This window comes from Pelophylax lessonae (assembly GCF_965119305.1).
Source record: "Pelophylax lessonae genome assembly, chromosome: 5".
In the NCBI taxonomy this organism is placed as follows: Eukaryota; Metazoa; Chordata; class Amphibia; order Anura; family Ranidae; genus Pelophylax; species Pelophylax lessonae.
In genome coordinates, this window is record NC_138772.1 from 422,850,552 (window position 1) to 422,864,963 (window position 14,412).

General features: G+C 43.0%; 1 protein-coding gene across 2 annotated transcripts in view; it reads right to left on the bottom strand.

Annotated features, from left to right (window-relative positions):
• Positions 1 to 14,412, bottom strand: part of RB1CC1 (RB1 inducible coiled-coil 1) — a 353,042-nt gene that overhangs the window by 302,543 nt on the left and 36,087 nt on the right. Inside the window, exons 2-3 of one of the 2 annotated variants that reach the window (XM_082257759.1) lie at positions 13,299 to 13,428; positions 861 to 987 (exon numbers count right to left, since the gene is read on the bottom strand). In XM_082257759.1, coding sequence (XP_082113885.1) covers positions 861 to 987; positions 13,299 to 13,369 — 198 coding nt within the window. In that variant the 5' untranslated portion in view covers positions 13,370 to 13,428. Of the gene's footprint in view, positions 1 to 860; positions 988 to 13,298; positions 13,430 to 14,412 lie in introns of both variants that reach the window. The other variant, XM_082257760.1, reaches the window with a different exon arrangement.

A 14,412-nucleotide genomic window follows, 5' to 3' on the forward strand; every position in this document is an offset into this window, starting at 1 on the left:
TTCAGGCTTTTTTCCACCTGGTGATTCTGCCAGTAACACATTTCCTGACCCTGGGTGGTTATACTCACTCCTCCACGGTGTCTATAATGGTAGCCATGTTTTACATCTAGGCTGGAGTACAAATATGTCTGCCTTTGTACCAAAAGGAATGGTAGGCTGCAATAGATTACATTTTTATTCTTGTGTTTAGTTATCCTTTAAAGCAGGGGTCTCACAACTGTGGCCCTTTGCTTGCCTATATCTGGCCTTTGAGGCACTATTCATCCCACTGATATGAGACACTATTATGTCCTCTGACACCAAAATGAAGCATAATTCCTGTTACTGACAACAATGGGGTGCCATTTCTTCTATTGACAATAACAATGGGGCACTATTCCTCCCCCTAAAACCAAAGGTGAGCACTGTTTACTCCCACTGATGCCAGAAAAAAATATATTCCTGCTGGCCACAGTTCACCACCCCCCACCCTCTGGTCTGATGGACAGTTTACTTGCCCTTTGTTTAGAAAGTTTGGAGACCCCTGCTTTAAAAAGGAAATATGAACTTTCAGATAAAGTGCACACATCCACTTCTATGGGGCCATCTCCCAAAGCAGGCTAAAGATGCTCAGGAGACCGCTCCACTGAAGTCAATAAGGACCTACTGTGCAGATGCATCAAAGATGTTTTCAACCACAGAATACAAACAATGTGGAAGGATGCAGATTTCGGATTCAAGGAAGTACGCATCTGGTGCAAGGGGGGGAAGGGGAGGGGTTGGATACTTTCCATCAGAATGCTAAACAGGCTGGATAAGTGTATTTTATTTTAAAGTGCACTTATTCTTATAGAATTTCATTATGTTAGATTAATACTTACAGTACCAGCGCTGTAACTACAGACCCTCCTGTCTGGTGCCATACATTCGCCTCCATTTACTACAAGGATCTGGTGCTGAACAGCAATCTTGTACTTAGTCTGAATGGCATGCTTAAGGTCAGTCACCCTAAACACATAGAAAAGAGAAAAACAAACATGTAAGAGCAGTCTGCATGAAAAAAGATCAAATCAATTAGCTTATTACATTTTTAAAAAATCACGTAATAATCCTTTACAACATGGGAGAGTGCAAAACAATGGCAACATTACACAAACATCCCAGTCCAGGTTGGATAAAATCTATGATTTTTTTTTAAAAAAAAATTTAAAAATCTGATTCTTTTATTTAAAACAAATACTTTTTTTGTAATTAGATTTTTTTAAAATTAAATTAATTTTAATAAAATGCTTTTGGAGTTAAAATATATCTAAAGATAGCTTTCTATTTAAGATGCATTACTAATTTAGTTTATTCAGCATGAAATGGAGCTTAGTTATGAGGCTGTATATTCTGAAATATTTACATTTCTGATAAACTCATTCAGCAAATCCAAGTTCTGCAAGCTGAGATAACATGCACTAAATTGATGCATTCACACAATTTCACAGTAACCATGAGGTAAAACAAAGTTCAGGAATATTCCTTTATCCCATTGTTTTGCAAATCTATGTACACTATAAACTGTATGATTAAATTGGTTCTGATATCGCTGTTTTACTAACCTGACAGCTTAGTATTTTGAAATAGGAAACCTTCATTTTGTTTGCAAATATTAAAGATTCTAACTACCATCAAGAATGAGTCCTTACATTTAAAGAGCACCTGTCATTGCAGATCCATCGTGGCAGCGCCCGTTAGTGGGCATCCACTTTCCTGCTGCTGCCACATCCCTCAATTTGTTGCATCATTGCTGCATCACTAGCCGTCCCATTAACCACCTCTGTACAGGAAGGTTTTCCCCCTTAATGACCAAGGCCATTTTTTGGAATTCGGCACTGTGTTACTTTAACGGACAATAGCGCGGTCATGCGACGCTGTACCCAGATAAAATGGAAGTCCTTTTTTTCCCACAAATAAAGCTTTCTTTTGTGGTATTTGATCACCTCTGTGATTTTTATTTTTTGCGCTATAAACAAAAAAAAGAGCGACAATTCTGCTACATATTTTTGGTAAAAAAAAAAAAATCCCAATAAGTATATTGATTGGTTTGCGCAAAAGTTATTGCGTCTACAAACTGGGGGAAAGATTTATGTCATTTTTTTAACTTATTTTTTTACCAGTAATGGCGAGGATGAGCAATTTTTAGCAGGACTGTGACATTGTGGCAGACAGATCGGACACTTAACTGATATTTTTGCCATTTTTTGGGGGACCAGTGACATTACTACAGTAATCCGTGCTAAAAATTGGATTTTGTCTTACCGTAAAATCCTTTTCTCTGAAGTTCATTGACGGACGCAGTCTCTGTTCTTCATAACAGTAAGGTTATACTTCCCCCTACAGGAGTAGGACGCTATGCCTAAGGGCAGTCCCAGGGGGTATATCCCTTCTCTCTGCTATAGGATGTCAGTTTTGTAACAAAGCAGTATCAGAGAAAAAAATAACAACCCAACTCAAAATAGAGGGGCGGGTACTGTGTATCAATGAACTTCAGAGAAAAAGATTTTACGGTAAGACAAACATCCAATTTTCTCCATTATTCATTGATGGATGCAGTCTCTGTTCTTCATAACAGTAGGGACGTCCCAAAGCAGTGCCATAAAATATGAGGGTTGGGAACAGTAGAAAATAATTTTCCAAGGCTGAACCACAGCCAACCAGGCAACATAGGATTTATCAGAACAACAAGATGAGACCCACCTGAAAAAAACATTAAACACCCTCAAGGGAGACTAAAACACCCATAAACAGCAGCCTGCAAAACTTTGCGGCCAAAGAGGAATCTGCAGATGCCAACCTGACCCACAGATGCCTGATGAAGAAAGGCCCAGGAAGCACTAAGCGCCCGAGTAGAATGCGCCATAACAGGAAAAAGGAACCTGATCATTAATTAAATAAGCCTGCACAACCGTCTGTCTGATCCATCTGGAAACAGTCGCAGCAAACGCAGGCAACCCTTTTTTTGGTCCATCCGTGAGAACAAAGAGCAAATCTGACTTTTGAAAAGACTCAGTAGTCGCCAAGTACACCCTGATTGCCTGATCCACATCAAAGGTATGCAGTGCAAATTCCTTAGGATGTTTAGGCTTAGGACACAAGCAGGGTAACACAATGTCCTCATTTAAATGGAAACTGGAAACCACCTTCGAAAGGAAGGACGGATCCGGACGAAGCACAACTTTATCCCTGTGAACCACCAGATAGAGAGAATGACAGGACAACACCACCAGTTCCGACACCCTGCACGCAGAAGTAATAGCCACCAAGAAGGCCACCTTCTGAGATAAGGTAAGCAGGGAAATCTCCTGAATATTTTCAATGGGAGGTTTCTGGTGAACCGACAGCACCAAATTAAGATCCCAACGTGGCAAAGGAGGTCGCCCTGGAGGAGCCAAGTGTCGTACCCCTTGGATAAAGCTACGCACCAGGGAATGGAAGGCTAATGGCCTCTGGAAGAAAATTACCAAGGCCGAAAATTGACCCTTGATAGTACTCAAGGCCAATTTTTGATCAACTCCCCATTGAAGGAAAGCCAAGATCCGAGCCACTGAGTAAGAGCGAGGGGGAACCCCAAGAGACTCACACCACGCAATATACGACTTCCACGTACGATGATAGATCTTTCTAGAAGTCGCTTTTCTCGCTTTAAGCAGAGTGGGAATAACTGCAGCAGACAATCCCCTGTCCTTCATCACCCGGCTTTCAACAGCTAAGCCATCAAAGCCAGCGACTGTAAAGCAGGATGGTAAATTGGTCCTTGAGACAGCAGATCCTCCCTGAGAGGAAGTCTCCAAGGAATGTCTGCGACTAGCCTGACAAAGTCGGCGTACCAAGCTCAGCGAGGCCAGTCCGGAGCCACAAGGATGACCGGAATCCCTTCCACCTCGATCCTGTGAAGACGTTTTGGCAGCAACTTGAGTGGAGGAAAGGCATACATCAGCTGATAATGACCCCACAGAGCCACCAGCCTGTCTGTGGCGTCTGCCAGAGGATCCCAAGAGTGGGCCACAAACCTCTGCTCTTTCCTGTTGATCCGAGACGCCAACAGATCTACATCTGGAGTGCCCCAACAAAGGCACAGCTGCTGGAACACCTCTGGATGGAGAGACTATTCCCCTGGAGCCAAGGTCTGCCGACTGAGGTAATCCGCCTAAAAATTTTCCACTCCGGGTATGTGAACAGCGGAGAGAGCCAGAACATAGCGTTCCGCCCACCGAACGATGCCTGCCACCTCCAAGGTAGCAATAACATTTCTAGTGCCCCCTTGCTGATTGATATAAGCCACAGCCGTGGCATTGTCCGATTGAATGCACACTGGACAGCCCTGAAGGTACTCCGTCCAGTGGACTAGGCAAAGCCTGATCGCTCTCAACTCCTGGACATTGATCGGTAGCCTGGATTCTTCAAGGGACCAAACTCCTAGAGCAAAAAGCTTGCCGAGAACACCTCCCCACCCGGACAGACTGGCATCCCGGGTGATCACTGTCCAATATATGGGGAGGAAGGATTTTCCTTGTTTGAGCGTCGGGGACCGAAGCCACCATAATAGGGACCCCCTGGTCACCTGGCTCAGCTGGATCTGGTTGTCCAGGGAACTTGGATCTTTGTTCCATTAGAGAAGGATTTCCTTCTGGAGGATTCTCATGTGAAATTGAGTGAAAGGTGCCGCCTCGAAGGACGACACCATCATTCCCAGAACTCTCATACAAGTCCGAAGGGATGACCATTTGCTGGACAGCAATAGCTGAATTGCAGTCTGGCTTTTTTACAGTTTGTCTGGAGGAAGAAACACCCTGGCTGAAGTCCAAAGTCAGATCCAGATAATCCAGTCTCATGGAAGGAACCAGGGACAACTTCTAAAGGTTCAGAATCCACCCGAACTCCTCCAGAGTTCTCGTGGTGACCTATAAGTTTGTCACCAGCGCCGTGGGAGATACGGCACGGAGAAGCAGATCGTCCAGGTAACCCAGGACCGATATCCCCCTCTGGCATAACAACGCCAGGACCAGATCCAACACCTTTGTGAAGACCCGAAGAGCCAAGGCGAGACCAAAGGGTAATGCCACAAACTGCTAGTGATCCTCTCCCACGGCAAAACGCAGAAACCGTTGATGTCTTGGACATACTGGGATGTGAGGGTAGGCATCTTTGATGTCTATGGAGGCCAGGAAATCCCCCTTATGTAGGGAAGCCACCACCGTGCGAATGGATTCCATCTTGAATTTCTGAACTCGCACTAAGCAATTCAGAATTCAGTGCCTTTAGGTCCTGGATTGGACGCACCTTGCCTTCCTTCCTGGGGACTGTAAACAGGTTTGTGTAAAAGCCCTGAAAACGTTCCATTTTACGTTTCCATTCTGTATTACTCCTTGTTGTAACAGGTCCTGTAACGCCCCCAAAGAGAGCCCGTAAGCGATCCAGGGACAGCCGCACATTGGAAGGGAAGAACCTTACCGGAGGGACGGATCAAAACTCAATCTTGTAACCGGACCGAATGACCTTGTGAACCCACTTGTCTTGTATCCGCGATAGCCACAGGTCCGGAATCCGGCAAGACATCCCCCACCCCCCCAAATGCCCCCAAAGAGAGCCCGTAAGCGATCCGGGGACAGCCGTACATTGGAAGGGAAGAACCTTACCGGAGGGACGGATCAAAACTCAATCTTGTAACCGGACCGAATGACCTTGTGAACCCACTTGTCTTGTATCCGGGATAGCCACAGGTCCGGAAACCGGCAAGACGTCCCCCACCCCAGATACGGGTGAGGGCGCACCTTCAGGCTGAAGGGGTCTTATCCGCAGGTCTGGGGAAACCCGACTTCTGTTTTTCAGACCATGGTCACTTGGAGCCCCCCCGAGGGGGCCTTGAAAGACTTAGATCCCTTATCAATTGACCCTGAGGGACGAAAAAACGTATATGCTGAAAAAGAGGGACCGTCTATGACAAGGGTCCTTACCCTTGTTAGCATGTGGGAGAAAAGTACTCTTACCCCCTGTAAGACCTTTGATAATGTCATAAAGGGTAGCCCCAAACAGGCAATCACCTTGAAAAGGCCTTCTTTGAGTTTTGATCCGCAGACCAGCATTTTAACCAAAGTATACGCCGGATGACCACGACCGAAACCGACAGTCGGGCCAATAGTGGAGCCGCATGCAGCGAGGCATCGCAAAGAAATTGCAGTCCCTGAATCATCTGGTCCATCAGCTCAGCAAAGAGGTTATGCTGAGTAAATAGATACATAACATGTCACACTTTTAAATTGTGCATGCTTGTCAAAGAGTGACAAACTATAACAACTACAAATCTCCATGGGTGACACTTACATTTTGTTTTACAGGTTACCAGTTTAGAGTTACAGAGGAGGTCTAGCGTTATATATATATATATATATATATATATATATATATATATATATATATATATATGTATATATATATATATATATATATATATGCGCGTTTGCTTCTGGATGATGGAGCTTTAATTTTTTTTTTCTTATTTATTTTATTTAGTAGTGCAAGAACTACTTTTAAGTCACTGCGACTTGACGTCGCACAGATATGAACGGTTATTCTGGGGGTGCAACTTGTCATGTGACTTTGGGGGCCAAAGTTGCTTGACAAGTTGCACAAGTATGAATGGGACCCTAATGTACTCAAACTAGTAGATCTGGGGAAAGAAAGGGGGGTCTATCATCTGGTTTGAATTATTTTATCCCTTACACTGTTTCTAAAGGGTACATTAGTGATACATTGAATATACTCCTAAATGTCAGGCTTCCGCACACCAGGGACCAAGCTGTTTTACAACTGTATTTGTCTCTATGGGTATATTTTCTCTGCTCTTCAAAGAGACACATTTTAACTATCATGCATAGTGACAGCAGTTCAGTCAGCTCAAGCTTCAGCTACGGGTCTCATAATTGCCATGGCAGCCAAAAAGAGAAGTAGATCTCTTTGCTGATACTTTTAAGGTCTCATGCACACTGGACGTTTATACAGCTATTCCTAAGGGCGTTTTTTTTTCTTCTTGTTTTTCTTCCTGCCTCTAATCTCCCCTGCATGTTATCCTATGTATCCATGCACACATAGGCTTTTAGCAGCAGGAGAGTTTAGAGGCAGGAAAAAAACCCACTGCCAGTGCGTTCAGGAGCAGCAGAGTTTGACCAGAAAAAATGTTTGACGCTACTAAATGCGCCTAAACGCTAGGCGCATTTAGCACTTCAGCATTTATTCATTTCAACAGCCAGAATAAAGTAAAATACTGGCCAATTAAATAAACACCCAAACACCCAGCTAAACTGGTCTTAAAAAAACAAAACGCAGCTTAGGTGAATTTATAACGCTGATTTTCTACTGTCAGGAGAAACGGCGTTTTATAATAAATCTGCGTGCATGAGGCTTAAATTGATGAACAGTATATTTAAATCTGTATTAAAGAACACTACGTTCCACCCTACAAAGATAATAAACATGACACATGTAGATTTTTATGAACACCGAGAATATATGTAGAAAAATTAAATGCCCAGCCACTACTTTATACTCCACCCAGCTCTAGGCTGTAGCATTTTCTCTGACAAATTAGCATTCAAGCACTATATAAAAAATACAAATAAAGATTTGTTAAGCACAGGATATTAGGGACATATCCTAGACCTAGAGGCTTCTTTGCTCCAGACAATAAAGTAGTCCCTATGAATGCTGCCAAATACCCAATACTGGGAAGTGAAATGGTGCGTGTTCTTGTTCTGCTGTAATCCTATCCAGAAGAGGCAGAAAAATGAATACAAAGCCAGAACAAGATACAAATTGATGATTTAAAACAGTGCTGTCCGATTTATTCGAGTAAGGGTGGGCCACATTTCTTTTACATCTGCTGCAGCTTTTGCATAATAAAATATGACCTGGCAAAATGCAAGTCATGCAGTTTTCATACAGATAATAAAAGTTCCACGAGTTTTTGGAAGATTAACTACTTGTTTGCTAATAATAAACGGATACCTTTCCTGTGATAAGGCATATTAGGCATTTTTATAGAATGTTTTAGCCAGAAATATTACATTATTATACTTATGAAAAAGATAAGCTTGGATGGGAGTATCCTATATGAACTATTCATAGTTCAATAGTAGATATTTCATAAAGTGAAGGAAAGGTGCTGCAAATGTCTTGTGCAGAGCAAATAAAAATCAAACATAGACAGGAAAATGACAGCTGGAATCTGCAAGCATGTGTATGGCAACTCCACTTTTTTTGGATCTCTTCCTTTTATCTGGTGGAGCAACTTTGGTGATTTCTCGCCTGGGTTAATCCCACCTTTGCACTCACAGCTAGTCAACATGGTCGGATTTTCACCCTCTGATTAACATAATTTACAAACATGTGTAGTGAGAAGGTCTTAGGCCCCTTTCACACTATCCGTCCATCGGACGGATTCCATTTTTCTCAGCGGGGGATCGAGCCAGGGATGACAGCTGTGTCTCCGCGCTGTGTGCCCACTACACAAACAAATAACTCAATAAAATAAATGTGTTGCGCTAAATCATACAAGTGCACATAAAATCAAAATAATCAATAAGAAATGTATAACCAAAGTCCATGTGATTAGAATAAGTGATATAAATAATACATAAGTCCTTTCGGAAATAACATTCAAAACATCTCCAACATCTCCAACAAAAACTTGTGAAAGTGAAAAATCACTGTGAAAAATCACTGTGAAAAATCAACCACCAGATGTGGAAGCCTCTCACCTTAATGTCTGACCCAGGTGCTACCCAGGGTCAGACACAGCAGTCCCCTAACAGGGGTAATCAGATACCAGCAAAAAGGTGTATGCAGGAGAGGAGGGGACTACTGTGTCTTACCCTGGGTAGCACCTGGGTCAGACATTAAGGTGAGAGGCTTGCACTTCTGGTGGTGGATTTTTCACATTCACGGAGAAGTTTTTGTCACACTTTTGTTGGAGATGTTTTGAATCAAGAAATCACAGCACTGTATATACACGGGGCGTTTGTATATGTTATTTCCGAAAGGACTTATGTATTATTTATATCACTTATTCTAATCACATGGACTTTGGTTGTACATTTCTTATTGATTATTTTGATTTTATGTGCACTTGTATGATTTAGCGCAACACATTTATTTCATTTTTTAATATACATGTTGCTTGGTCCATAGCTGCACCGGCTTTAGATATACATGTTCAGGGTTTGCTCCCCCAATTTTTTGCTTGTTTATTATGTATTCGGTCTGACCAGACTTCTGAGGTTGAGCATCCCACCCCCCACACACACCTGTACTCTATCAGAGTCCACCATCAAGTAGATACAGGAGGAGTCCTTTGTAGTGCATTGGCACATCCATCCCAGCAAGGAGTGTTGTCTCCAAGGGTTGGAGAGGCTGGATTCACCCCTTTTCTATGGATAGTGTAGGACCCACTGATAATGGGGTACTTTGACGCAGTGGTGGGCTTGAGCACGATATGGCCATATGGTGGGACTAAACCCCCATTTTTATTTATGGATTGTCTCCATATTTAATAGTCATTTCTTTTGCATGGTTGCGCTATTCTTTTTTAATATACATGTTGCTTGGTCCATAGCTGCACCGGCTTTAGATATACATGTTCAGGGTTTGCTCCCCCAATTTTTTGCACATTTCTTTCATTGACAATTTAAATACAGATCACTTTTCGGATGAGCAGCAGTCCTTTTCACATGTTTAAATGAGCCCTAATAAAGACTTGTTACTGCTGATCTCTCTCCTTGGGCAGGGTTTTGTCTCTACCCCCTCCTGTAGTTTGTTGCAGGCAGCCTCTAGTGTGTGGAGCCTGCTGGTTCCCTCCCACAGCTCTGCTTTCTACACAGACTGTGTACAGCATAGTAAGGATGGCAGTGCTACTTTTCCAAGGTAATATCTGGGTTTTCAAAGGCAGTTGGTGCACACAAAGTGGATGTATATATCCTTTGTGACTACTGAGGAATATATTTAAATGAAAGTTGTTGTTCCCGACGTTCAGCTTCTAGTTTAGTTACAGATATGAAGTTTGTATGATATGGTCGTCCTAAGGAATGTTTTTGACACATGCACACTGCCCTGGAGCCTCTCTTACTCCACTATCCCTATGCATTCAAGTAGAACATTTAGGATTTAATTTAGAAGATTAAAATGCTTTTTATACATACTGTAAAATGAGTCTTGTTTTAAACCACACAAGATCACTTTTTCAGAGTGCACCTACTGTAGGCAGGATCTACATAGGTTTAGTTTAGTAGGCACATACTGGAATATATTAGCTGCCTTGAGTCTGAGCTCCTGGTGTATTGCTGTACTTTTAAGGAGGAAGGGGTACTTCCAAGGCAGGTCTTCTGTATTTATTAAATGATATATACACTGCTCAAAAAAAATAAAAATAAAAGGAACACTTTGAAAACACATCAGATCTCAATGAGAAAAAAATATCATGCTGTATAGCTACACTGATATGGACCGGGTATTGTGTTAGGAACAAAAGGATGCCACATCGTTTGATGGAAATGAAAATTATCAACCTACAGAGGGCTGAATTCAAAGACACCCCGAAAAACAAAGTAAAAAAATGATGCAGCAGGCTTGTCCATTTTGCTGGCATTTCACTGCAGCAACTCAAAATGGTACTCAGTAGTTTGTATGGCCGCCATGTGCTTGCATACCTGACCACATCGAGGCATGCTCCTAAGGTGATGACGGATGGTTTCCTGGGGTATTTCCTCCCAGATCTGGACCAGGGCATCACTGAGCTCCCGAACAGACTGAGGAGCAACCTGACGGCGTTGAATGGACTGAAACATAATGTCCCAGAGGTGTTCTACTGTATTTAAGTCAGGCGAGCATGGGGGCCATTCAATGGTTTCAATTCCTTCATCCTCCAGGAACTGGCTACATACTCTCACCACGAGGCATCTTTGTGCACCAGGAGGAACCCAGGACCCATTGCACCAGCTTAGGGTCTGACAATGGGTCAATGGATTTCATCCCGATACCCAATGGCAGTCAGGGTGCCATTGTCTAGCCTGTAGAGGTCTGTGCGTCCCTCCACGGATATGTCTCCCCAGACCATCACTGATCCCCCACCTAACTGGTCATGCTGAAGATATTACAGGCAGCATAACATTCTCCACTGCTTCTCCAGACCCTCTCATGTCTGTCACATGTGCTCAGGGGCGAACCTTCTCTATCTGTAAAAAGCACAGAGCACCAGTGGCAGACCTGCTAATTTTGGTGTTTAATGGCAAATGCCAATCGAGCCCCACCATGGTGCCGGAGAATGAGCACAGGGCCCACTAGAGGACATCGGGCCCTCAAGCCAACTTTATGAAGTCTGTTTCTGATTGTGTGATCAGAGACATTCACACCAGTGTCCTACTGGAGGTCATATTGTAGGGCTCTGGCAGTGCTCATCCTATTCCTCCTTGCACAAAGGAGCAGATATCGGTCCTGCTGAAAGGTTGAGGACGTTCTACGGCCCTGTCTAGCTCTCCCAGAGTGACTGCCTATCTCCTCCATGCTCTTGAGACTGTACTGGGAGACACAGCAAACCTTCTGGCAATGGCACATATTGATGTGCAACCCTGGAGGAGTTGGACTACCTGTGCAACCTCTATAGGGTTCAGGTATCGCCTCGTGCTGCCAGTAGTGACACTGACCCTAGCCAAATGCAGAACTAGTGAAAAACAGTCAGAAAAGTTGAGTAGGGAAAAAAATATCATTGGCCTCCACCTGTTCAAACATTCCTGTTTTGGAGGTCGTCTCATTGTTGCCCACCTAGTGCACCTGTTGTTAATTTCATTAACGCTAAAGCAACTGAAACTGATTAACAACCCCCTCTGCTACTTAACTGACCAGATCAATATCCCAGTTTAATTGACTTGATAATATACTCTAAATAAAAAGGGTTCCTTTAATTCTTTTTTTAAAGTAGATATACATACACATGCCCCAAGTTGGGATCTCAGATAGTTTAGAGTTAGGGACCACACTTTACAGATGTGCCTTGACAAGGCAGCATGGCTTTACAAAGGCATTGTTATATGTATGCAACTCTCTGAATACAAAGAAAGTTTGGATGCACTTTATAGGACTCAAGGGAGTCTTGCATTCTGTGATTTTTACAGCCTCAATTTCTCAATTCAGTGGAAGCTCTCCTCTACTGCTAGTGAGAATCCAAATGGTTTGGATAAAGCAAGCATTGAGATGGGGGAATTTTAAAAGTTAGAGCAAAACAGTGAGATGAGGCCAACCATGTAGTAAAACCAAATCCCTTTCCATCTAGAACAATTGCACATCTGTTTTGAATAGTAAACTACTCATAATAAAAAGGAAAATAAAAGTAAGGAAGGAATGAACTAAAGTCTTTATAGAACAGTAAAGTAACATGTTATATAACACTAAAGTAACATGTGATAGCATCTTGTGAAGGTGCCTGCTCTAGTGCCTTGACAGCATTATCTGTCCTCTTGATCCTCCATTACATGAACTTCCAGGTACGAAGTACCCTTGCACAATACACCCAATTTCACCTCACATAGTATAATGTTCAGGGCCCTAGCAACCTATAGCCAAGCCAAATCACAGTCCAATTGGGAAGGCTGAGGTAAGTAGTTAGTGTTAATCAATACCATTCTTTAGAAAATTATTTTTGCATACCAGATATTCCCAAAGCTGCAAACAGACTGATCAGCTGCATATGAATTGCTACCAAAGGATTGCTCTTTCATGAAAACACCCCACAAGTCAAAAACTTAGTTTAAATAAGTATAAATAAGAAATTGACAGCTAGCACATGAAAAAGCAAATAAAAAAAAAAATCAGGTCTCCATGGATTAATTTCGCCTGAAGTATGCCTAACATTTCCCTTATTACCAATGCCCCCCCCCCCCCCCCCGGAACAAAGACCGACCCATCTTCAAGAATGCATGCTAAGCAATAGGCTATATTCACTCCCTATCTATCCAACGTCTAAGAGTTATATCCATACTAATTGTCTTTTTCTTACTTGGTTAATTTGCAAAACAATATAACAAAATTTGGTTCAAGAAAACGAATATTTGTACAGAATTTCTGAGGGGCCTCAATGAGGGATTGGAGAGGTGTGCAGCACCATAGGTGTAGGATCAAATGCCTTGTGACGTCTGTTGTGCACTGTAAGTTTTATTTTGCTTTACAAAACATTATTAAATATTTATAAAAAATAGTAGAACATTTTGAAATATACAAGAAAGGTTACTTACGTTTGTACAGCAAGTTCAGTGTCAAATGTGAGGGTAATTCCAGTATTCACCAGAAACACATATAACTTCATGATGACAGCTCTATGATCCTCTGGTGCCCGCTTTAAACTTTGCTGTGCTCATTTAGAAACTGTTAAATAAAAAAGTATTTTTGTAAATGTGATGAAAACATAACTGTACTCCAAAATAGAAAGATTACATACAAATTGACAAAAGTGCACATCTTATACACTTTTTATTAGGGGTAGACCGATTATCGACAAGGCCAATATGCACTTTCCCCGATATATCGGTATCGGCCCTGGAACTGGCCGATATTGTCGATATTTTTGTGACGTCATTCTGCCTTCTTAGGCTGCCTCCCTTGCCTTGGATAGCCTCATCTGGAGTCGGGATTAGTCTCGCGGGAGTGCATCACAGTCATACACCCACCCACAGCAGCCTGGTGCCAGCCAGCCACCCACACCCACAGGCCCTGTACCAGCCAGCCAGCCACAGGCACTGTACCAGCGAGCCAGCCTCCCACAGGCCCTGTTCCAGCCAGCCACAGACACTGTACCAGCCAGCTGCCCAAAGGCCCTGTACCAGCCAGCCACCCACAGCCCGTCACCACAGGGTGCCAGCCAGCCACCCACCACAGGGTGCCAGCCAGCCACCCACCACAGGGTGCCAGCCAGCCATCCACCACAGGGTGCCAGCCAGCCATCCACCACAGGGTGCCAGCCAGCCACCCACCACAGGGTGCCAGACACCCAGCCACCCACCACAGGGTGCCAGCAAACCAGCCATTAAGCATTAAACAAAAATGAAGATGTTCAGTACCAGATTTGTGTCAACAATTGTCTTTAGTTTTCAAAACTTTAAATTTACAAATTATCGGCCCATACCGATACGTTGTGACCAAAATATCGGTATCGGCCCTGAAAAAACCATATCGGTCTATCCCTACCTTTTATGAGGATTTTACTTAAATAAAATAGCAAGTATTTAGGATAGCCTGTCACCAGCACCGAAAGAGTGAAATAAGCACATATGTGAATACAGTACTGGTGGTGTACCAATTGGTATAAGTTTTTACAAATTTGTTGGCTGCAGGGTACCATGGGAGTCGCTG